General features: G+C 43.2%; 1 protein-coding gene and 1 long non-coding RNA gene across 2 annotated transcripts in view; one reads left to right on the forward strand and one right to left on the reverse strand.

Annotated features, from left to right (window-relative positions):
* The window catches only part of LOC307164168, a 112,633-nt gene that overhangs the window by 85,918 nt on the left and 1,437 nt on the right, over window positions 1-25,278 (forward strand). The window lies entirely within an intron of this gene.
* On the reverse strand, window positions 1,412-24,121 carry LOC307164156 (tripartite motif-containing protein 16-like). Its single transcript, XM_079880617.1, has 6 exons — window positions 23,546-24,121; window positions 23,148-23,243; window positions 22,827-23,060; window positions 2,564-2,723; window positions 2,366-2,413; window positions 1,412-2,126 (listed from the first exon to the last, which is right to left on the reverse strand). Exons 1-6 carry the CDS (start codon window positions 24,116-24,118, stop codon window positions 1,522-1,524), a joined length of 1,716 nt encoding a protein of 571 aa, XP_079736743.1. The 5' UTR covers window positions 24,119-24,121; the 3' UTR covers window positions 1,412-1,521.

Below are 25,278 nucleotides of genomic sequence, written 5' to 3' on the forward strand. Positions count from 1 at the left end.
TTAGACTCTTACTGTATCCGGTCGGCAAAACAGCAAAAACGTCCTTCTTGCAAAGGAACGATTCGAGTGGCGTCTTCTGTTCCTGTTTTAGGGAAAAAGCCAAGTCTAACTCGTTCATTATAGCGGCCAAAGCCGTTTCAAACAACTGGTGTTCATCCATAGCCATCTAGCAATGTTTACTAATGACTTTGACGTCACAGCGCTGTCGTCATCTTTAGCTCGCCTCTGTCAAGCCTATATCAGATAACCCACTGTGATTGGTGCAGCTCAGATCGAGGGGCATATTTAATGAGCATCATTACTCAACACCAGAGTAACTCGCTGAGCAAATTCAACTTGTGCTCTCGCAAGAACTCTGGATTACCAGGGTAATTATATAGGCTTTTGTTTCACAATTACGTCAGTATAGCTGCTCAGCTCATCTGTCAGTCACTAGGTGTCACAACACAGAAACCTGTTCCGCGACACAGTGTCAAATGGCACATGCCAATGAAGACAAATGTGCCACCGGATGTGCCAATGCGCATAGTGACGTGCCATTGGCTTCTGTGCGTCAGATGCCATGTCACTTAATGTTAATACTGCCTCTCTCTCGAAGAAGAAGAAGAAGAAGAAGAAGCAGAAGCAGAAGCAGAAGAAGAAGAAGATAATGCACCCTGAACCGGCAGGTTCTTATAGGGGATTATATAAGCAGGTTTTAAGGGGATTTCCGGAACTTATGACTGTTCAAGACTTCAGATTTGTCCATAAAAAGACTAATGAATTATGAGAGGATTTACAAAGATGAAGACCTCAAGAACTCAGATTGAGACACAAGGCTGACATGAGGAGATCAAGGCAGACGCTGATTCTCAGGAACGGACTCTCCGGTGTTAGATGCTCTTGCTATTAGCATTTCCTGCAGACAAAGCTTGTAAACGATTTGTCTTTGACTTTCTTTTCTTTTTATATATTAGTACTTTGTATGTAAACTATTTAACCTGTAGTTAATAAAAATATATTTAATTGAAACTAAAAAGTTCACCTGCCAAAAGTCTCAGAGATTGAGCTGAACTGAACACGGAGAAGTCTTCTGTGACCTATTTACTGTAAGTATGAAAATTCAAATACTTATGATTTAGGACAGATTTGACTTTAACCTTACTAACCTGATAATAATCAAAATTAGGTAAAAGGTGTTAAAAAATTGTGCATCATAAAACAATACATATGCGCATATACATATAAACACATATATACATATACACACACATATACATATGCACACACATATACACAAGGCACCCATAAGAAATAATGAGAAAATATTTTTATTGAGTTTAGCAGGGAATATTATATCATCTTCAAGCTCAGCACTTACTCAACAATAATCTGAACATGTTATTTCACTGACAGAAGCTCAGCTGTAGTATTAATGTAATAAAGAGAAAGTAAGGGACTCTATAGCATCTCAGTGTTTATGATTTATCATGCAGCTCAAAGTATTATGGGTAGAATCTCTCTACAACCTATCCTGATTCATCAACACAGTTTCACTGATGATCGGATACCAACCAAAAACCCAGGATAGAGCGGTTGAGTGAATGTGGTCTGGACTGTGTGGATGAGGCTCATCGTGTCAGAGACGCTGTAGAAGGACAGAGTTCCTGCACTGTGATCCACATACACTCCTATTCTACTGTGATCCACACACACTCCTATTCTACTGTGATCCACACACACTCCTGTTCTACTGTGATCCACACACACTCCTGTTCTACTGCTGATGGGCTTTACATGGAGTTTAGTCTCTATGTTATTGTGTCTGAATGAGTAACTGTCAGAAGAGCAGAACAAACTCCAGGACTGATCATTACGTCCAAACCCACACTCATCACCCCGTCCCTTCCTGCTGATGCTCTTATATAACACTGATATAAACACACGTTCACCACTGCACTCAATTTCCCAGTAACAGCGTCCACACACACTCTCTCTACACAACACCTGAGGAAACACATCAAATCTGTCTGGATGATCAGGATACGACTGAATCTCTGGGAAAGTGTTAGTAATTACTCTGTTCCTCTTAGACAGACAGAGGTGTTTATTCACTGTGTTCAGATCCAGATTGAGCTGATGGGAATCTGATGGAGATAAAACACATCAGAATCAGGAATTATGAATCTGTCTGATATTTTAATGTATCTTAACACTTCATGTTCAATATATTATCAGTGTCTCAGTGCAGTTTACCAGATATCCTGAGCAAATCATCATTTACATGATCAACTCTAAAACTCTTCTGTCATGTTTTCTTTCACTTCTCCAGGAAGAACATGAACACACTCAGTGAGTTTTTCTGCTTGTTTTCTCAGTGACTTACATTGTAGGAAGTCGTTCCTGGTCCTGGGAACAATGTTGGAGAAAGTGACTGTGGAAATCAACAGACATGAAGAGTGTGATTATCATGTCAAGAGAAAATGATCCCTGCATCCGTTCCTAAGACATTTCTAATATGATCTTCTACATGATCTGAGATGATGGAGGATCATTTCTGAGAGCAGAATCTCCAGGACTTTACCTCTGTCAGAGATCTTCTTCAGCTCCTCTTTGCAGAAATTCTCCAGTTTGTCTCTCAGCTGACGGACAAATTCTCTCACGCCATCAAAAGAGGAGAGAGAACTGAAGGGATTGTCATTTACGTCTGTAGATTCAGGAGGAGCTGAGAGAGACTGGAAACTCTAGAGAAAACAGAAATCAAAGCTCATCACCTCCACACTTCATCAATAACCTGCTCTACTGTCAGATTTGTGCGGCTCTTGTTGATCTTTAGTAACTCTCCTCAATCCAACACTTTCACAGCATCAGCTTCATTCTTCTCATATTCATTATGTGACATTAGAGACACAAGTTCTAGCGTTTGCCATTTACACTATATGTGAACTTCCTGGGAAATCAATATAAGCTCAATATTAGCTTGAGAAATTCATGATTTTAATTAGAAATACTGCGATCATAAATCCAAATTTAGTGTATTTTGAAATTATATATTTAAAAAATAAATTGGCAGAATACACGAAAGTGATTCATTTAGATGTGGAAATAAAATCGAGAGGTCAGTAATAAACCAACATCTATCTCATATTAAATACTTTAAATAATCATATTATTATCCTGATCAAATGCATCAATCTCTATCTTAGCTGTATTATATCATGTAAATTGGACTCTAAAAAGTTAAATTAATTTGTTTTAGTGGGAATGTCATTAAAGCCTTTGTTTTATTCACAGAATTAAAGAGCAAACTTTGCTAAATTCATATTTGTGTGATGAAAAGGCATTAATATGTGATATTTTTGTCTTTGTTAATTTAATTTACTATGAAACGTGAAGTACTAAACAATACTTTATAACTTTTAATAAAGCACTTTAAGTTTTATTGAAAAAAATAATAGGCTACTGTTGCATTATTAAAAGTGAAGAAACAATACTGTTGTATTATTAAATGCAATAATATAACAGATCTCATTTTATTCTAAACATTGTCCATTTATTTTTCATTGAATACATCATGTGTCTAGAGATTGGCTTTATTTAAAAGCACACTGAATTAATTTTGACATGGAGTGAATACAGAGCGAGGTTTTTTATTAGTGATCGGGCAGCGAGTGATGAGGAGAGAGAAATGATCAACTAGAAATCTCAATAGAAAATAAACTGGACAATCAATTTACTATAAATGAGTTTAGATTTGGATACTGTGCACTGGAACCTGTCAAACTTTCATTGCTAACAAACTACGCTGAACCACCGAATGCTAATGTTGTTCCTACAACCAATATGAGAGCAGAAAAAAATAATGAATGTACATCAGTTGGGAATCATTTCAATGTTAAGAAACAACTTATTTATATAAAGCTGCGTTTCCACTGAAATTACCCGGAACAATTTTTCCCAGGAACTCTTTTCTCAGACCTGTTGTTGTCTGCGTTTCCACCGCGGTCTAAAGTACCGTGAAGATTAGGCAAATAGTCCGGTGACGTATGACTGTGCGCTACTATCCTCTGAATTTTAAGCTTAACCCTCTGGGGTCTAAGGTGTTTTTGTGGTCCTTGAGATGTTCTGACATGCCCTGACATTTGTGCTTTTTTCAGTTTTTTATAAACATATTAATGGCAAAAATAAAATTACACACTATTTAGCACAAACAGGGCTACCATAATATGTGAGCAACAAGAATGTACATGTCTGCATTTTTGAGAGAATAATGTTTATGCATGGTTATTGAAAAAAACTAAAAACTAAAGTTTCTGAAATAAGGCCATAAAACACATTCTAAATATGTGCCAATAAGACTTTTGTCTAATGGATGTCATCACCTAGTGTTTTTTCTTCAAAATGATGTGAAAATCACCCTGCCTTATCATTCACATAACACAATACATTGATTTGAATTTTGCAAAGCACTTTCTGTTTGGAAAGGCAATATGCGGAGTGGGCGTCAACGATCATGCATATTTAGTGGTTCACACCTGAGGAGACAATGGGGCCTGCATACTTAATTAGCCATTCATTCAGGTGAGTCACTGAGCCACAAGAATGCAAGAGCAACAGTTGGAAGCATCTCAATTCTTTTTTATTTTTCCACATATTGTGCTTGCAATTTGGCCTATAATATCCAAGGAAAACATGTCTAGTAATTGTGCAGTTAATTCTCATACTGTATTTTCAGTTTTGGAATATTTATCCTCTCCCCAAATTTGTCACTAATAAAACACAATAAAAATTATTTAAAGAAAAGGCTTATATTTACCTTTTAATAGTTTGTTTACATCTACCTTGTAAATATATTTTTTTTATTAAAAAGGTTACAATTACAACAACAATTCAAGTGTAATCTTTCTTTGTAAAAACTAAAGTATACATTTTATCATACATATTTCAAAGTTAAGGATTTGATTGATTATTTGATTACTTTATTTTTGACAAAACATACTATATTTAACATGAGCAAATATTGGCAAACAAAAGCTTATTTGAGGTGGCAGATATTTTACAGTAAAAATGTATAATCTATCCAAAACTAATCAACGAAATGTTGTCTTTCATATGTCTGTAACATAGGTCTTTCATTTTTATTATAAGAAATATAAATGTTAATTTGCAGTTTAATACGTTGCTTATACAAATACATTTTATTTCAACATATTTCAGTCGATTTTTACTCAGTATAGCAATACAGTTTGCTAAAACCGAAACATTCATTCACAAACAGAAACGCCTGACTGTAACGTTGTTTTTATGAAATATTAGGGCATATAAATGTTAATTTTCAGTTTAATACGTTGCTTATACAAATAGCCTACATTTTATTTCAACATATTTCTGTCGATTTTTACTCAACTCAGTATAGCAATACAGTTTGCTACAACATCATCATTCATTCACACAGAGACGCAATTTAAATTTAAACTGTCTTTTTGCGAGCTGTGATAAACAGCGCGCATCTCTGCGGCTGCCGTTCATTCATTCACAGAAACGCGATTAACTTGAGAAGGAAAAAAAACTTACTACATATTCGGATCCTCTCTCCTGCAATACCCGCACTCTGAGGTAGATTTTCCATTATTATTATTCCTCACAGTGCTGCCAGATGGTGTAAACAGTAGGCTACAATGATATGATTAAACTTGTGTTTTCTCGAGCTGATATGGGGGCGTTCACAGGTTTGCTTGGATTGCCTCAGTAATTTGCGTTTGAATAGCGCGCGCTCTCCGTGGGCGGAGTCACATTACATTTGAATTAGCTCTAATGAGCTCGACTGGAATCGCTCTCTTTTAATACAGATTTCACAGGATGAGAATATTTGTTTTTTATATAAATTACCTAATTTAAAAGAATAGAATTCAAGCTTCATGCCTGTGTGTCTGTATGCCTGTTTGACTGAGTATTCGCTGAGTTACAGTTCATTTTCGGACGCGTTTCAGAATGGTCTTCACTGACAGAGAGAAGGCAGAACTCGCATCACGTTTATTTTTCTTTATTTGGCAAAAAGCACAACACTTTGTTTTTATTGTGAGTATACACAAAAATAATACACATTTAACAGAATCGATTGATGTATGAAACTTGCTTGTAATATCAAAGTCCACAGAGCAAAATTAATTTCTTTTGAACTGAACTGAAAAAAAGCGAGCTAATAAAGGTTAATAAAGTGGCTAAGAGCAGGGGGTTAATAAAGCCTGAACCTCGTCGTCGGTCCATTGGTCGTATTTTTTAAACTACATTGTTGATTTGAATAGCAAACAACTGTTTGTACAACTGTTTGTTTTAAAAAATTGTGGTTGAAATAAAAATGCTGCATAGAGTCAACCAATCAAAATACGGCATCAACTCAACCAATCAGCATGTTCAGCACCCAAGTCCCAGCCCTGAAAGTTCCTGAACTTTGAGAAAATACTACCTCCCGGATACCCTAGCTGGTTTCTGCGGTGGAAACACACGGAGTACCAGCCCAAAGTCCCTAGCTCCTGTGGAAAGTTCCTGCGGTGGAAACGTGGCTTAATTTGTAAAAAAAAAAAAAAAAACAAGTACCATATCAATGCTTAGAAACGTTGCTATTTAGGTTTTGAGTGTGTACGTTTTGGGAAGGGGCAAAATGTTCAGAAACGGCCCTGGTCTCATTGTAGATGTAGCCAGGCTTAATAATGAGAAACACTATTTTGCTGTCTAACCAAGTCACAAAAGGGTTAACTTTTATTTTCGTATCTTTGATGGACTAGTAAGTGAGCAAATGGGTGAACTCTATGAGGCAGTGAGCTGACCAATCAGCTGCCAGCTAGGCTCCGTTACAGTTACGCCTCTAGTTTCGCGTCTCTGCTCGTTCTTTTGGCGCCTGCATTTGAGCATATGTGGAGTGAATTAAACAAGTTCTGTAATCATTATTGTTAAATGCTGACTATACCTTGTTGTAATATAGAGTGTTATAGAGAGCTGTGCCTGAATCCACTGTTGTCACAGAGCTAAAGGCAGTGAATTCCGCTAAAATGGTGAGTTGTTTATATGGCGTTAGGCCACTGAGTTCGCTAGCATTCATGCTAACAGGTATTGTATTGTATTTAACCTAGTCTGCTGAGTTTACTATAAGTTCACTAGCATTTATGTTAATCTGCGCTAATGGGTAAATAAATGCAAAGGTGCTGATTTGTGTAAAGCTAAGGTGGTGAGCCTGCTGTATTCATATGTTAGTATGTTAATTAGTCACCATAGGCTAGCAGAATACTGGTTAATGCCTGTGAAACCAACAAATTAATTATTGTTTGTGTGTTATAAAGAGAAATGTTACCTTTCCATACTGTTGCTAAATGGTTAGTTTGTTAAATAATGATGTTAAAAATTGTGGATTTATTTGTGTTAACTGGAGGTTAAAGAGGTACATTTTTAGTGCAGTCTTTCCACTGTTACCGGTGCAGAGGGGGATAAATAAGCACACTAACGCCTTAATGCCTCTAATTTAAAGTAATACAAGTTGATCAATATTTGCATGCAATTCATGCAGTTTTATTCTGCATACTGTTAATGTTACTAAGGTTTCATAAAACTTGAATTAGAAATGTGTGTTCTCTTTCATAGGTTCACTCAACGCTGCGGATAGCGCAGTGGGATATTCTCTGAATGTGCCGATTGTCTGAAGCCCTATAGAATCACGCCAATTCATTGGCTGATGGCGCTCGCGCAGTCTGGCTCCGCCCCGACGCTCTTACGTCGCATCATTACATATTCGCGCGCGCGCCATCTGTCCTCAGATTTCTCTGCCTTCAGAACGAAGTGGTCACGTTGCCCTTCGCTCTTGATTTTTCTAAGCTCATACGACTTCTGGATTATTCTCGGCGCTTCTGCGACTGTTCAAGTGGAACTCTGTTTCTCCTTACGGTGAAGTTGCCATGGAATACCGACGCTGTTCTCCGCCATGTGCTCGTTACATCGCTAACGACGACCCGCACAGTAAGTGTGTTAAATGTTTGGGTTTTTCACATGCGCGCGAGGCAGTCATAGGATCGTCTAAATGCAAATTCTGTGAAAATTTGTTGCTCAAAACCCTCAAATCGCGGCTCGCGGTTTTTGAGAGGGAATCATTCGTCCCCCCCTGTCGCGCTCCCGAGGCCTCTCGAGGATCCGCGACTTGGGGTTCGGATGTAGAGCTTGAGGATGTGGAGTTCGAGCAGACGAGCCCCGCTCTTTCTCTCCCTCCCTCCCCTCGGCACGCGCGAGGCATGCCAGTCGAATTTTCATATGATTATTTGCGCCCCAGCCCGGGAGCACGCGACGCGGTTTCTTTCGGGCTGGAGGATGTACTTTTTACCGAGGCTTCCGACTCCGAGGATTTCGGGCCTACTCTCGCCGACAAGGTTATCTCGCCTAGCGGCCAGGAAGCGCGGCCTACTGCGGCCTACGCGGAGCTCGTTGATGTACTTTCGCGCGCTACGGAGAAGCTCGCTATTGATTGGCCCGACGAGCTACGCGAATCTCAGTCGTCGAAACTCGACGAGAGACTTCTCAGTGGCCCTAATTCTAGGCCTCAACGGAGAAAGCTGCCATTTTTCAGTGATCTGCATCACGAGATTTCCAGATCCTGGAAGCAGCCTTTCTCTGCGCGCCTCACTAATGCGGCAGCTGCTGATTTCACCAACCTAGTAGGTTCTGTGGAACAGGGCTATTCCGCCGTTCCGGCGATTGAGGAGACTTTAGCCGACCATCTTGCTCCGTCCTCTGCGCCGTCCTGGAAGTCGCGCCCCCTCCTCCCCTCTAAAGCATGTAGGACTACCTCCTCTCTAATTGGGAAATCCTACATGGCGGCTGGGCAGGCAGGCATGTCCCTGCACACTATGGCCATTCTTCAGGCCTACCAAGCAGACGTCCTGAAGGAAATGGACGAGGGCGATGGCATGACCCCTGAAGCAGTCAAGGAGCTTCGTAAGGCTACGGATTTAGCCTTAAGAGCCACCAAACATACAGCACGTGCTATAGGTCGCTCTATGGCTGGTTCCGTTGCGGTGGAGCGCCACTTGTGGCTTAATCTCACGGAGATCCGTGACAAGGAGAAGGTTTTCCTCCTGGACGCCCCCATTTCTCAAACAGGTTTGTTTGGTGAGGCGGTCAACACAGTGGTTGAGAAATTCCGCTCCTCCAAATCCCAATCGGCCGCGTTCAGACAGTTCATGCCCAGGAGGGCTAGGGAACCTTCTGCTCCCTCCCCTGTTCGACCCAGAGAACGTCCCTCTTTTAGACCGGAGTTCTCTTCCAGGAGGAGCGAACCGGTGCATCCCCCACCTACCACGGTTTGGGGAGCCCGCGGTCGCCCGTTTCCCCGTCAACGGCCTCACAAGCGCCTCCAGATGAAGCGGTCCGACAAACCGACCGCTCCGGCGGCCCAGAGCCGTTCCTGACCCTCCGGTTGGAAAAAGGAGAGCTCCTCTGCTTCCTCAAGGTTGGGACAGACCGCGCAAGCGTTTCTGCCCACCTCCCAGCTCTCCTTTCCTTGCCCTGTCACCTTCGCCACTCAGAGTGTCTCGAAGTGCAGGCCATTTTTCACCATCTCGACTCAGCCCGGCGCGGGAGGAAGGAGACGCTTTTTGCTTTCTCCCCTCACCCCCGACACTCTCTATAACTGCCGGTCGCATCCTCGGAGGCACTTTTCGCTTTCCTCCGGAACAGGCGGACCTGGTCACCATGACCCCAGCATCGATGCCTCCCATCACGTGCCAGGACGCCATTGGCTCTCCTGCACGGTCAACTTCTCTACCCCACGAACGTCAACACGGCACCCTCACTCAGGTATGTCGTCTGCATTACAACATCCCTCTTCCTCTTTCACATTTCTTTCAAGAGTGGGAGCGCTTACCAGGGGTATCGTCTTGGGTTCTTCGCACAGTTCGGTTCGGCTACACTCTTCAGTTTTGCCGCAATCCCCCTTGTTTCAACGGGGTCTTTCCTACCGTAGTAGACAGCGCCACTCAGGCTTCTGTACTTCAGCAGGAAATTTCATCCCTCCTTCTCAAAGGAGCGATAGAAGAGGTTCCTTCAGGGGAAACCGAACGGGGCTTTTACAGCCGCTATTTCCTGGTCCCGAAGAAGGGCGGCGGTTTGCGTCCCATACTGGACCTCCGCCGACTGAACTTCGCCCTTTACAAAGGGAAATTCAAGATGTTGACGCTGAAAGCTATCATATCTCAGATTCGGCCAGGGGATTGGTTCGTGACAGTAGACCTAAAGGATGCTTACTTTCACATCCAGGTTGTACGGCGACACAGGCAGTTCCTCCGGTTCGCCTTTGGAGAAAGAGCGTTCCAGTACAGGGTCCTTCCATTCGGCCTCGCTCTGGCCCCGAGGACATTCACGAAGTGTATGGATGCAGCTCTGGCCCCATTGCGGCTCCAGGGCATCCGTATTCTAAATTACCTGGACGATTGGCTCATTTTAGCCCAATCCAGGGAGTTAGTGACCCACCACAGAGACATCGTCCTGAGTCATATCCAGTCTCTCGGTTTGAGGTTGAACTCGGAGAAGAGTGTTCTTGCTCCGGCTCAGAGCACCGTTTTCTTGGGAGTGAACATGGATTCCGTTCTCAGGCAGGCCCGATTGGCTCCTGCACGGATTTCCAGTCTGACGACATGCGTGGCCCGTTTTTCGCTAGGCCACCATGTGTCTGTGGGCACTTGCCGCAGGATGCTGGGCCTTATGGCCGCGGCCTCCTCCGTGCTACCGCTGGGCCTGCTCCACATGAGACCTTTCATGTGGTGGATGAAGCTCTCAGGGGTTCGGCCCTCCGGGCCAACCCTTCGCCTACTGAAGGTATCGCGCAGTTGCTTTCGAGCCCTGTCAGTTTGGCGGGACCCTCTTTTTCTTCAAAAAGGGGTCAGCATGGGTGCGGTATTTTGTCGCCAGATGATTACGACGGATGCCTCTCTCACCGGCTGGGGAGCAGTTTTCGAGGGCAGACCAGCATGTGGCGTCTGGACTGGCGAGACTCTCTCTTGGCACATCAACTGCCTGGAGTTAAGAGCCTTTTTTCTGGCTCTGCATCATTTTCTCCCTCTTCTGGAGGGACACCATGTAATTGTCAGGACAGACAACATGGCAGTGGTGTCTCATGTAAACCGACAGGGGGGTTCTCGGTCACGCACCCTGAACAGGCATGCGCGTCACCTTCTCCTGTGGTCTCAGAGCAGATTCCTTTCTCTGAGAGCAGTTCATGTCCCAGGGATTCTGAACCTCGCAGAAGACTTTCTGTCGAGGCAGAAACTCAGATCGGGAGAATGGATGTTGAACCGCCAGGCAGTGGCCCTGATCTGGGAGGTTTTCGGAGAAGCGGAAGTGGACCTCTTTGCATCTCAAGAGTCGTCCCAATGCCCGCTTTGGTTCTCCCTGAGTCCCCCGGCTCCATTAGGGATAGATGCGTTCGCTCACCCTTGGCCAACGCGGAAACTCTATGCCTTTCCGCCCATCAAACTGATCCAGGCGGTCTTGGCCAGAGTGAGAGAGAGCGGAGTCCGCCTCCTCCTGGTAGCTCCGTTCTGGCCGTCCCAGCCATGGTTTTCGGAGCTAATTCCTCTGCTGGAATCTTCCCCCTGGAAGATCCCGGTCAGGGAGGACCTGCTGTCCCAACTGCAGGGCAGGATATGGCATCCTCGCCCGGACATGTGGAAACTGTATGTTTGGCCGATCAGAGGCTGTTAGCATTAAGTTCTGATCTCCCATCTGACGTTCAGGAGACCATTGCGAGTGCTAGAGCCCCTTCTACAAGGAGGCTATATTCTTCCAAATGGAAGGTGTTTGAGACATGGTGCTTAGCACATGATAGGAGTCCAGTTAACTGCCCTGTTGGTTCAGTATTGGAATTCCTGCAGGAGAAGTTTGCTTCTGGAGCAGCTGCTACCACTCTCAGAGTTTATGTCGCAGCTATTGCAGCGCATAGGGAATCGGACGAGATTCCCCTGGGGAAACTAAGGTTAGTTTCGGCCTTCATGCGTGGGGTTAAGCGCCTGAAACCGGCTCGCTCCCCTAGAGTTCCCTCATGGGACCTTTCTGTTGTCCTAGAGGGTTTGACGAAGGCTCCCTTTGAGCCCTTAGAGTCAGCTCCGGAGCGGATTCTGACTCTCAAGGTTTCTCTTTTGTTGGCTTTGTCATCATTAAAGCGTGTAGGAGACTTACAAGCTCTTTCTGTTAGCGAGTCTTGCTTGGACTTTGCTCCTGGCTTGGTCAAGGTTTCCTTGAGGCCGAGACCAGGGTATGTTCCCAAAGTTCTTTCCACAACTTTCCGCTCGCAGGTGGTTAACCTTAACGCTTTCCACCCTCCTCCATTTTCTTCTGAGGAAGATAGGAAGCTTAACTTGCTCTGCCCAGTTCGTTCTCTTAAGATATATGTAGACCGCTCAGGCGGTTGGAGGAAATCTAACCAGCTTCTGGTTTGCTTCGGTGCTGGCCGCCGTGGGCTTGCTGCATCAAAGCAGAGGATTTCTCACTGGGTTACAGAAGCTATCTCGTTGGCTTACGAGGTGCGTGGCTTTCCTTCACCTCTTAGCATTAGAGCACATTCCACCAGAAGTGTGGCATCTTCTCAAGCTCTTTTTAGAGGAGCACTTTTGGAGGACATTTGTGTTGCGGCAGGCTGGTCCTCTCCGCACACTTTTGTAAGGTTCTATAATTTGGATCTTGACATGACCCCGGGTTCCCAGGTTCTTTCTGTTTGAACTCCTCTTGGTCGTTGTCTATTTTTGTACCAGTCATGGAAAGCGCTCTAGCTTGGCGAGTTTGGTAGTCCGTTCCCACTGCGCTATCCGCAGCGTTGAGTGAACCTATGAAAGAGAACGTCTCTGGTTACTTGCGTAACCTATGTTCTCTGAATAGGGAACGAGACGCTGCGTTAGCTGCCAAGCTCCTCGCGCTGCTGACAGTTTTCTTTTCGGCAGAGAAATCTGAGGACAGATGGCGCGCGCGCGAATATGTAATGATGCGACGTAAGAGCGTCGGGGCGGAGCCAGACTGCGCGAGCGCCATCAGCCAATGAATTGGCGTGATTCTATAGGGCTTCAGACAATCGGCACATTCAGAGAATATCCCACTGCGCTATCCGCAGCGTCTCGTTCCCTATTCAGAGAACATAGGTTACGCAAGTAACCAGAGACGTTTTTATGAAGGATGCAATTTCTGATGTAAATTTACTTTTGATACTAGAGAGAAATTCATATAGTTTGATACCTGAGAAGAAACATAAGAGCTGTTGTACAACGAGAAAGAGATTTTTATATTGCATTATAGGTGTACTGAAATATTATCTCATTTTATTTTATAGTATGTAGCAGTCCATTTATTCACTGAATGGTAATTGAGAGAAATGATTTGGCCTTATTTATAGGTCAGGTTTTGGTAAAGAGTTGGAGACATCATGCAGAGATCCTTTCCATGGAGTGATACAGATCCACACGTTCCAGATGTTCTCCCAGAGATTCATAGATTCCCAGTCCGGGTGGCTGGGTGGCGAGCCAACCGTGTTTGTGATTCTTGACTTTAGACGGATTGCCAGGATCATCATCTTCATCTTCATGGTGGTAGGACAGACACTAACACAAACTAAAAAAGGGCCCCAACGGTGAAAACTGAACTCTTGTCAATAAAGGCAAGTGGAACCGAGGACGAACTGAGCTCAAAGAAACGTGCGCACTTTATTATTTTAGTTTGTTATTTTTCATAAATGTGTTCTTACATGTATGTACCATCCCTGTGTATTTAATACAGGTTATGCAAACTGTCATTCTGGTGTGACATTTCTTTTATTGGCATTCAATTCTCAGGCTCTTAACAATTTAGCGTCTTCTGATTCTGGTCCAAATTCTTATTAATGATAACCTCTACACCTATGTACACTACTACCTCGTAATAAGGGTTACATAGACTTTGTTTTTCACAGCAACTTTGATGAATATTATTCAAATTGCTACCATCAAGTTCATGGATTTCACCATAATATGAGAAATCAGAAGGAAAAAAAAGGTAAAATAAAAGTTGAGGATGTGATAAAATGTGAGTGAGGATGATCAGATGAGAGCCTGACTGATGATTATATAATAACCGAACACACAGATCAACACTTCAGTCAGCGGCTCATTCTGCTCTCATGAAATGTTTCTCTGTGAGTCTCTTGCTCAAGTCCACTATGATCCTGGGCCCGTATATATAAAACTTCTCAGAAATGCTCTTAAAGCTACACTGTGTAACTTTTTAAGTTGATTCTTAGCAAAAAACACTTTCTTCTATCAAAAGTATATGAGCTCATTCATGTGTAATTACTTCCACCAACTAAAAAAGTATTTTTTAGTAAAATCTGCCATTTTAAATCTGCCATTTAAAATACATATGAGTGAGTCGCTCGAATGGCAGCAGCCATGTTGCGCCTCCATCTTGAAAGTACATTCGCCAAAGAGGGACATACCTGGAAATTCAAGCTTCGCCTTTCGCATTTTACACTCAGTGACACCGTGACGAATGCGAGGGGGAGATTACTCGCGACTGCCGGCAGATTTGAAAGATTGCTGAAAATGGAGGATCATGCCTATTTTCGAGGACATGTAGCAGAGTCGCCAAGGAAGCGAAAGAGAGAATTAAAACGTCAATGCGACAGGCAAATCAGCAAGACCAAAGTCAATATTGGAGTAACTTTTCCCAGATGGAAAGAGCTCATGAGGAGCAAAGATTTTAAAACGGACGCCGAAGTTGCCTGCTTTCTTCTCGACAGGTAATTCAGCCTATTTGTGTAAATTCGAAGTTTTATAGTTGCTTGTCTAACCATAGCATGGTTGTGCATAATGCCAGAACGACCTCTAGTATAACTTGCGTTACTTTTCTTCGCGTCAATAGTGAAAAAGTATTGTTTACCTTGTAACATAAATCTGTGCTGTGACGGATCACAGGTGATGAATAGTTTTAAAGGCGCAATTGGACGAAGTCGAACTGGAAGCCATGTTAATCTTGGAATAATACGGCCACCGTAGGAGTTAAAACGCCCTCGGAATTGAAAGGAACAGAAACTAATATTCACTGGGTAGTCATATATAATTTCACCGCTAGATGGGGGAAAATATCACACAGTGTAGCTTTAAGAATAGTCTTAAGCTTTGACTTAAGTGTCACAAAATTCTTAGTAAAAAGTAGGACTTCTCTAAGAGTTTTATAATGAAGCTAAAAGCAACTTTCAGCAAATTCTAAGACTGATTCTTAAGTGCTTTCTGAAGTGGCACTAAAGTGCTGCAAACTAAGGACTACAATGATGTCAACCCAAAATGGCCGCCCTCAACCCCTGAATCAGCCAATAGTGAGCCTGCAAGGGTGAGGTCACTGCAGCATGACACCAGTCATTTAATGTAATTATAATACAATCATTTAATTAAGACACAGAAACGTTAATATTTAAATAATAATACAACTCCAGGAAAGCCCGAAATCCTCATAAAAGTGGCTTGATTTTGCTGCAAGATTTGAAGATCAGTTGGAAACTCAATGAACTGTCATACAGTAGTGGCCAAAAGTGATGTCTGGCAAAGAAAACTGACAGATTCACCCTTTATTCAAATAGTATTAAAACGTGTTAAAGATTTTGTAAGCATATTGTGCTTGAAGTCAACTGTTTATTTGTGATAACACAATGAAACATGCCAAATTGTACAGACGTAATTTTTAGCCAGGCTGTCATACAAAGAAATTATGAACACATGAAAAAACAAGAGAGGACGATGATATATTATCAACTGACTATGTTGCAGTCAATGTATGATTTTTTTTCTCCTGTGAGCATCTTAGTTTTTCTAAAACCTGTATCTGTAGTTTGCCTTTTTTGTCACTTAATATTCATCAATATTATTGATCTGCCTGCACTGACACCGTTGTCTGAGAACTGAACTGAGCTGGACGAGGACATCACTGTTTTCTCCAGAGTGGCTGTATCGATAAATTAATAGATAATTAATAGATAATTAATAGATAACTAATGATTTTTACAGTGGAAATGAATCAACACTGAACTCACTTAAGCTGGACAATGACACTATTTTCTTCTAGATCTGCTGTACAGCCAAAACTAACGCCCTTTAGGGAAGTCATTTTGAACAGAGTCCACGGCGCCACTCAAATGACGCGAAGTGGGACGCACTTCGTGGATGCTGCGCAGCGCCCCCTAGACGATTTTTGGGGGGGCCCCGTGACGCCCCTTCCCGAAAGGGGCCGTCCCCAAGGTCCCCTGAGAGGCGGTCCCAAGACTCTAGACCCCCCAGGGGCCATATGGGAGGGGCCAGAAGTTACCTCCCCAAAACCGCAGTTCGGGCATCCGCCACCAGGTGGCTCACCGACGTCCCACCCGCAACCTATTCGACGGGCGTCGAATAAGTTGGGGGTGGGCGTCCACGGAGTGCCTAAACGTCCCCCTTACAGCCTATTCACCTTTACAGGCTCCGCGCCATTGGCCGAAGTCACGGGGTGGGCGGGACCGTCCACGGAGAGCCTATTTGTCCCCTTACAGCCTAAATGAAGCCAGGGGGCGGGGATCGATCCCGGAAACGCCCTCTGTCCACGGACAGCCTAAACGTCCCCCTTACAGCCTATTTCCCGCCTCCCCACCCCACGCCCTTGGCCGAAGTCGCGGGGTGGGCGGGGCCGTCCACGGAGAGCCTATTTGTCCCCTTCCAGCCTATAATTCATTCCTTTTGTCCACAAAGTGCCTATTGTGTCCCCTAACAGCCTATTCTTCATCGGTTTGTCCACGAAGTTCCTATGGTGTCCCCTGACAGCCTATTCTTCATTGGTTTGTCCACAAAGTGCCTATGATGTTCCCTAACAGCCTATTCTTCATCCCTACGCCCACAAAGTGCCTATGGTGTCCCCTGACAGCCTATTCTCCATCCCTTTGTCCACGAAGTGCCTATGGTGTCCCCTGACAGCCTATTCTTAATCGGTTTGTCCATGAAGTGCCTATGGTGTCCCCTGACAGCCTATTCTTCATCGGTTTGTCCACAAAGTGCCTATGATGTCCTCTGACAGCCTATTCTTCATCCCTATGTCCACAAAGTGCCTATTGTGTCCCCTAACAGCCTATTCTTCATCCCTACGTCCACAAAGTGCCTATGGTGTCCCCTGACAGCCTATTCTCCATCCCTTTGTCCACGAAGTGCCTATGGTGTCCCCTGACAGCCTATTCTTCATCGGTTTGTCCACGAAGTGCCTATGGTGTCCCCTGACAGCCTATTCTTCATCGGTTTGTCCACGAAGTGCCTATGGTGTCCCCTGACAGCCTATTCTTCACCCCTTTGTCCACAAAGTGCATATGGTGTCCCCTAACAGCCTATTCTTCATCCCTTTGTCCACGAAGTGCCTATGGTGTCCCCTGACAGCCTATTCTTCATCGGTTTGTCCATGAAGTGCCTATGGTGTCCCCTGACAGCCTATTCTTCATCGGTTTGTCCACAAAGTGCCTATGATGTCCCCTGACAGCCTATTCTTCATCCCTAGGTCCACAAAGTGCCTATGGTGTCCCCTGACAGCCTATTATTCATCATCCCTTTGTCCACAAAGTGCCTATGGTGTCCCCTGACAGCCTATTCTTCATCGGTTTGTCCATTAAGTGCCTATGGTGTTCCCTGACAGCCTATTCCTCATCGGTTTGTCCACGAAGTGCCTATGGTGTCCCCTGACAGCCTATTCTTCATCCCTTTGTCCACGAAGTGCCTATGGTGTCCCCTGACAGCCTATTCTTCATCGGTTTGTCCACAAAGTGCCTATGGTGTCCCCTGACAGCCTATTCTTCATCGGTTTGTCCATTAACCCTCTGAGGTCTGAGCTGTTTTCTGGCCCTGGAGGTGTTCTGACATGCTCTGACATTTGTGCTTATTTCTGTTACTTGTGACATTTTCATGGCTAAAGTCTGATTACACTGTATTCAGCACAAACTCTGCTACAATAATATATCAGCAGCATGTATATAAAAGTTTGTAGTTTTGAGATAATAACATTTATGCGTGGTTTGTGAAAAAACAAAAAAAAATTGTCACTGAAATAAGCTCATGAAACCCATACTGATTATTTCTTCATAAGACTTTTGAAAATTGTATCACGTAGCCCAGAATATTTGCTTCAAAACTATGTGAAAATCATCCTGACTGCTCATTCAGAGAAGACAATATATTGATTTAAAAATTTTACGACGTGTTTTGTGTGAGAAAGCTCTATGCAAGAGGCGTGGACATCTCATTATTATGTAAGCTTTTCTCACCTGAGAAAGACAAAAGACACTCCCTAATGGCCCTATTAGGAGCTATCAGGCCCTGCCATTCTGAGCAACCTTGCACAAAGAATGAGGAGATTTAAAAAAGAATGGCTTTTTGATTGTTTTTAATGTATTTACAACACAACATAATGACAAAAAAAAAAACACATTATTTAACACACTGAACTAAAGACAGAGACTTGAACTGTCACACACCTTTGTGCCATTCCTGAAACATAGTAGGCTACATACCTTTCATTTCCATGGTGTTTGATTTTTCACTTTAGCATGTTCATGTATGGATACTTATGTGAATGTTGAAGTCAGCAGGACTTATCAGTGGCATCTTGTTCCTCTAAAAACAACAACAACAACAAAACAGCTGTGAACATGCTGATATCAAGAGAAATGCTGCACAATTTGGGGAATATATTTTAGATTTTTCAGGTTAAAATAGCTTTTTAAAATGTACAGAATACACACACACATATATATATATTAGCCTACTTTTACCATGCTGTGTTTTATTAGAATATAAAAACATCCTCGTGTTGAACACGTAGGCTATACAAGCACTGAAAGGTTGCCTATCATTCTAGTTCACATTTCATGTTTCTGTCTACATGTACATATATGACATTAGGCTTAGTTCATGTTTTTACTCCAAACTCATTTCATAACATACATTTTAATCTGGCACGACCAGTTTAACATGTCTTACCTTAAAAATCTTCTCATTTTCAAATCGCGTTCTTCTGAGGTAAATCCGAGGTAAATTCAAGGTAAACAGCACAGCACAGCACAGCTCACAGTTGTCCAAAACCGATGAAAGTTTTCTTTCCTTTCTTTCCTTTCCTTCTTTGTTTTGAGGTGATGAGGGCGTTTACAGGTCTGTGTTTCTCCGCATGGATCATTTGCATGTCAATCGCTCGTGCGCGCGTGGGTGTGGTCACATTATAGTTAATGAGGACGCGTTTGAGAAACTGTACATGCCGCTGCTTTCGTATGGATTACTTAAAAATAGAATATTTGTTTTTTATATAATTTACATACTTTAAAAATAGAGATTCCAAGCGTTGTATAAACATGCGTTTCAAGTCTGTGTGACAAACATTCGCTGAGTTACAGGTCATTTTCTGTCGCGTTTCAGAATGAGTTTCACATTGAGACAGACGGCAGAACGCGCATCATGTTTATTTTCTTTGTTTTACGAAAAACACAACATTTTGTTTTTATTATGAGTGTACACAAATAAAAGAAGACATTTAACAGTTTTGAATGATGTACAATACAAGTATGTAAAATCAAAATCAACAGAGTAATTTGCACTGATATAAAAAAAAACGAGCAGATCACGCCGGCGTGATTGCCGACCTCAGGGGGTTAAGTGCCTATGGTGTCCCCTGACAGCCTATTCTTCATCCCTTTGTCCACGAAGTGCCTATGGTTTCCCCTGACAGCCTACTCTTCATCCCTTTGTCCACGAAGTGCCTATGGTGTCCCCTGACAGCCTATTCTTCATCCCTTTGTCCACGAAGTGCCTATTGTGTCCCCTGACAGCCTATTCTTCATCGGTTTGTCCACGAAGTGCCTATGGTGTTCCCTGACAGCCTATTCTTCATCCCTTTGTCCACGAAGTGCCTATGGTGTCCCCTGACAGCCTATTCTTCATCCCTTTGTCCACGAAGTGCCTATGGTGTCCCCTAACAGCCTATTCTTCATCCCTTTGTCCACAAAGTGCCTATGGTGTCCCCTGACAGCCTATTCTTCATCCCTTTGTCCACAAAGTGCCTATGATGTCCCCTGACAGCCTATTCTTCATCCCTTTGTCCACGAAGTGCCTATGGTGTCCCCTAACAGCCTATTCTTCATCCCTTCGTCCACAAAGTGCCTATGGTGTCCCCTGACCGCCTATTCTTCATCGGTTTGTCCACAAAGTGCCAATGGTGTCCCCTGACAGCCTATTCTTCATCCCTTTGAATATTTTTGTGGTCAATCTTACTGTACACCACTCAGGGGACACAATACAACACACTGATGTACATTTCACCCATTAATTGTGCAAAATTAGCATAAAATTCAACTGTCCACGGACAGCTCACAGGGGCCCTGTCAAATAGGTTACAGGTGGGATGCTGTTTTTGACATAGACATTTTCAGTGGGTGAGTTTTAGGGAAGATACGGGTGAGTTTTCGGGTAAGTGTCCACCTGTAACTAACTACAGTGCTTTTATGTGGTGAAACAGGGGCCCTGTCAATTAAGTTGCAGGCGGGATGCTGTTTTTGACCGGATGTATCTCCAGAAACAAGCCGACTTGGGGCTCCATACTCTGGGGTCAAGGGGGGCCCATGGGTACCTCCCCACACCCGAAGATTGGAGCTCCAAGTCGGCTTGCTTTCTGAGATACACCCGGTCAAATTTCCACAGGAAGTTGCCATATCTTTGGAACGGAGCTGACTTGGGGCTCCATACTCTGGGGTCATGGGGGTCCCACTGGTACCTCCCTATGCCCAGATTATGGAGCTCTAATTCGGCTTGGTTCCCAAGATACACCCGGTCAAAGTCCCATTTTTGACCGGGCATAACTCCAAAACCAAGCCGACTTGGGGCTCCATACTCCCGGCTTGTGGGGGGCCCATGGGTACCTCCCCACACCCAGAGATTGGAGCTCCAAGTTGGCGTGCTTTCTGGAGATACATCCGGTCAAAGCTGGACCGGAAGTGGCCGTATCTCGGAACTGGAAGGTCCCAGGAGCTGGGGACGGTAGGGTCAGAAGGGGCCCTAAGGGCCCTCCTCATGCCCGGAGTTTGGAGTTCCAACTCGGCTTAACTCCCAAGATACACCCGGTTATACATAAGGGACTTTTGGACAAAACGGTCTATATCTCGGAAAGGACCAGTCCCAGCGGATCTTCCTTTGGGGTGGTGAGGGGCCCCTAGGGGCCCTCTCAGACCCCAGAGTCCCGAGGTTCTGGGACCCTTTCTTCCGAAGTGCACCCTTTCCTGTTGGGCCCCGTATCTCGGACCGTGGGGGCGCTAGAGCCTCGGGCTAGGGCCCGTTGGAGAGGGCCCCTTGAGACCCTACTTTGACCCGAGTTTGGTGTCGCTAGGCGGCCGGGTCCCAGAGTTATAGCCGTTCAAAGTTCGGAGCCCACCTGTAACTTACTCGACGGAGCCCCTGTACGCTGTCCGTGGACATTGCATTAAAAGGTCATATTTCATAAATAAAGTGGTTATTTGTGGTCAAACCTACTGTACACCACTCAGGGGACACAACACAACACACTGATGTACATTTCACCCATTAATTGTGCAAAATTTGCATAAAATCATACTGTCCACAGACATCCTACAGGGGCCCTGTCAAATAAGTTACTCAGGGTTACGGGGGACACCATAGGCACTTTGTGGACGACTTCAGCACATATAGGCTGTTAGGGGACACCATAGGAGCAGAGATCGCTCCGATTGCTTACGCGTCCAATGGCAACTTAAATGAATGGGAAGATTTCCACGAACAGCTTAGTTTCCCTTACTTTGTTGCATTGTTTTCCTGTAATCAATATAAAGCTATTAAAGCTTTGAAACAATCTGTATTGTAAAAAGCACTATAACAAATAAAGTTGACTTGACGAAGTAATTTTGTCAGATAAATACCTTCACTAAGTTTAGTGTTTTGATCTTCCCTCATATTTTAAAATATTTTAAAAATATAAATATAAAAAAAAATCCTCATAATTTGATGGTTTAAGCAAACTTGTAGGGTCGTTTAAAAAAAGAAACTCCGCACATCACTTTTGGCCACTACTGTATGTTTTGTGTGGTCAGTGTCACAATAGTGCTATTTCAGACCCTGGTTACTGTGGACTGATGAGCTCAAGTCATCACCAGTGCACTGCTACTTTTGCTAAAAATTAGTTACTACTTTCATTTCTGCAGTTAGAGCATTGATTTGTAGAGTGGGAGAAGCTATTCAATTTCTTAAAGGTCGGTTACAAAAAGAATACCTTGATGATCAAGATTTTATCGTTTGATCAACTCTGTCATCATTTAACTGCAATACATTATGGGCCCTATTTTAACGATCTAAGCTCAAGGTCTAAAGCGGACGGCGCAAGTGCACTTACAGCTTGTCTGAATCCACCATTGCTAGTTTAACGACGGGAAAAATGGTCGGCGCTCCCGGCGCTTGGTCTAAAAGGGTCGTCCCTATTCTCTTAATGAGTAAAGGGTGTGTTTTGGGCATAACGTGCAATAAACCAATCAGAGTCTCATCTCTCATTCCCTTTAAAAGCCAGTTGCGTTCGCGCCATGGCGGATTCGCTAGCGGATTCATGGAGGAATTTGCAAGTGGAAAAACTGAACGCTTCTCTAGCGAGGAAACGGATCTGCTCGTGTGCGAGGTTAAAGCGTGCAAGCAAACCATCTACGGGACAAAGTATTCACGCGTTGTGGACCCGCCTATAGGCGAATATTAGTAACGTGCTCTTTAAATAACAAAAAAATATATTGTCCTGTTCTTCTGGATCTCTGTTACCTGCAGGAAATGTATGTGATCCTGTGTGTGTGAAAGCTGCTCCAGCTCAGCTTCTCTCCTCCTCAGAACATTGATCTCCTGCTCCAGTCGCTCCAGTCGTTCTTCAGCTCGACTCACTGCAGTCTTTTCCTGATCTCTGATCCGCTGTGTCGCCTCAGAGCGGCTTCTCTCAATGGAGCGGATGAGCTCAGTGAAGATCCTCTCACTGTCCTCCACTGCTGTGTGTGCAGAGCGCTGTTAGGACACACATCACAATCACACAGTGAGCTTCAGTGAGTCCTGACTGAGACTTCTCAAACTTCTCTGCTTCTCCAGACTCACCTTATGAGCCTCTACAGCCTCTCTCAGCTTCTGAAGATCTTTCTCTCTCTGCTGGATCCTCTGCTGGAACGACCTCTGCGTCTCCTTCAGCTGCTTCTGCAGCACAAACCAATAACACAGATGGCACTTTATACTGTCACTATATCATCATGTGAAGAGTAAAAAAAAAAAGTTTGTGTTGATAAATGTTTACAGTGTATTTTCACCATATTTTCTGTTAAGTTCAATGTGAAGGACAAATACGCTCAGCAGAGAAATAAATAATATGAAAATATGAAAGTCCACTTACAGTTTCTGTTCACTTCTGTGACGTCTGCAGTGTGAATGATGTTTCCTGATCATATGGTGCCAATATAAATAGTGTCAACATTATTTCATACCTGTTTGTAGTTTCATACCTGTTTCTCTGTCCTCTGTGCTGCAGCCGATACAGTGTCGTGGTTTTTATGTTTGTCCATCGTACACAGCACACATATAAACTTCTGGTCAGTGCGACAGAAAACCTCAAGGAGTTTATCATGTGTTTGGCAGATCATCTCCTGCAGTCGTCCAGTGGCATCCGTCAAATTGTGTCTCTTTCCTTTAAACAAACTCTCATGTTGTTCAAGGTGACTTTGACAGTAAGAGATCAGACACACCAAACAGGACTTGACGGCTTTGTGTTTTCTTCCAGTACAGACGTCACACTGCACATCTCCAGCTCCAGCATAACAGTCAGCAGGAAGTTTAGTCTTCTTCAGTTTCTCCACCACTTCAGCCAGCATGGTGTTTTTAGCTAAAGCAGGTCTTGGACTGAAGGTCTGTCTGCACTGAGGGCAGCTGTAGACTCTCTTCTCATCCTCCTGATCCCAGCAGCCTGTAATACAGATCTTACAGTAACTGTGTCCACAGGAAGTGGTTACTGGATCCTTCAGGAGATCCAGACACACTGGACACATGAACTCATCCTGAGAAAATCTGGCTTCTGCCATTTTACTGCACGAATATTGAGACACAAACGCTCAACTGCACTTTGGTCTCTTTCTCGAACTCTTCCTGTTTTCTGGTTGTGTGTTAGAGTGACGTGTGCAAAACATGTTTATCAAGTCTATAAACCATCATAAAGTCATAAAATCTGAGTTCAGATTCTACAACAGTAAATGCAAAAACATTCACTATAAACCCTAATGCTCAAAATAATGAACTGGTTTGAGAAGGGTAAATTTAAATTAAACAAATTAGTTATCTTTTATGATTATTTAGAAAAGAACGCTTTAGCGTAAGTTCTGCTGGGAAGACTCAATTGTTACGTCACTTATTACTTTCTCATCTAACCAATCATGTTCTAACACTTGTAGTATAAAAGATCATTACTTACACATGTCTGAGTTCGCAGATGCTGATGCTTTCATTCCCCTCCATCCTTCCCACCACCACCAGGATGGTCCCTTCCCATAACTCCAGGGGGTCGGCTGCGCTCTGCCTTCGTCTTCAGGAAATGCAGAGTCCGTACCCTCGGGTTGCAAGCTACAGACGGGGCCTACGCCAAAGAACTTTATAGCATACAGTACCAGTCAAAAGTTTGGAAACATTACTATTTTTAATGTTTTTGAAAGAAGTCTCTTATGCTCATCAAGCCTGCAGTTAAAAAAAAAAACAAAAAAAAAAAAAAACAGTAATATTATTAAATATTATTACAATTTAAAATAATGGTTCTCTTTTTTAATATACTTTAAAATGTAATTTATTTTTGTGATGCAAAGCTGAATTTTCATCAGAAAGTACTCCAGTCTTTGGTGTCTTATGATCCTTCAGAAATCATTCTAATATGATGATTTATGATCAATGTTGGAAACAGTTGTGCTGCTTAATATTTTTTTTATAACCTGAGATACTTTTTTCAGGATTATTTGATGAATAAAAAGTTAAAAAGAACTGTATTTATTTAGAATAGAAATCTGTTGTAACAATATACACTACCGTTCAAAAGTTTGGGAACAATAACTATTTTTTTTTAAAGAAATTAGTACTTTAATTCAACAAGGATGCGTTAAATTGATAAAAGGTGATGGTAACGATTTATATTGTTAGAAATGTTTTTATTTTGAATAAATGCTGTTTTTATGAATAAATGCTGTTAACGTTTTACTCA

The sequence above is a fragment of the Squalius cephalus genome, assembly GCF_949319135.1.
Source record: "Squalius cephalus genome assembly, chromosome: 9".
Lineage (NCBI taxonomy): Eukaryota > Metazoa > Chordata > Actinopteri > Cypriniformes > Leuciscidae > Squalius > Squalius cephalus.

Bases quoted from the DNA above. Each gene is read 5' to 3' on its own strand.
- LOC307164156 (XM_079880617.1), bottom strand. From the start codon at position 24,118: ATGGCAGAAGCCAGATTTTCTCAGGATGAGTTCATGTGTCCAGTGTGT. The intron at 23,244-23,545 runs GTATGAAACTAC...TTTGTGCTGCAG, and splicing joins CACAGAGGACAGAGAAACAG to AAGCAGCTGAAGGAGACGCA. The intron at 23,061-23,147 runs GTGAGTCTGGAG...GTGTCCTAACAG, and splicing joins AGGCTGTAGAGGCTCATAAG to CGCTCTGCACACACAGCAGT.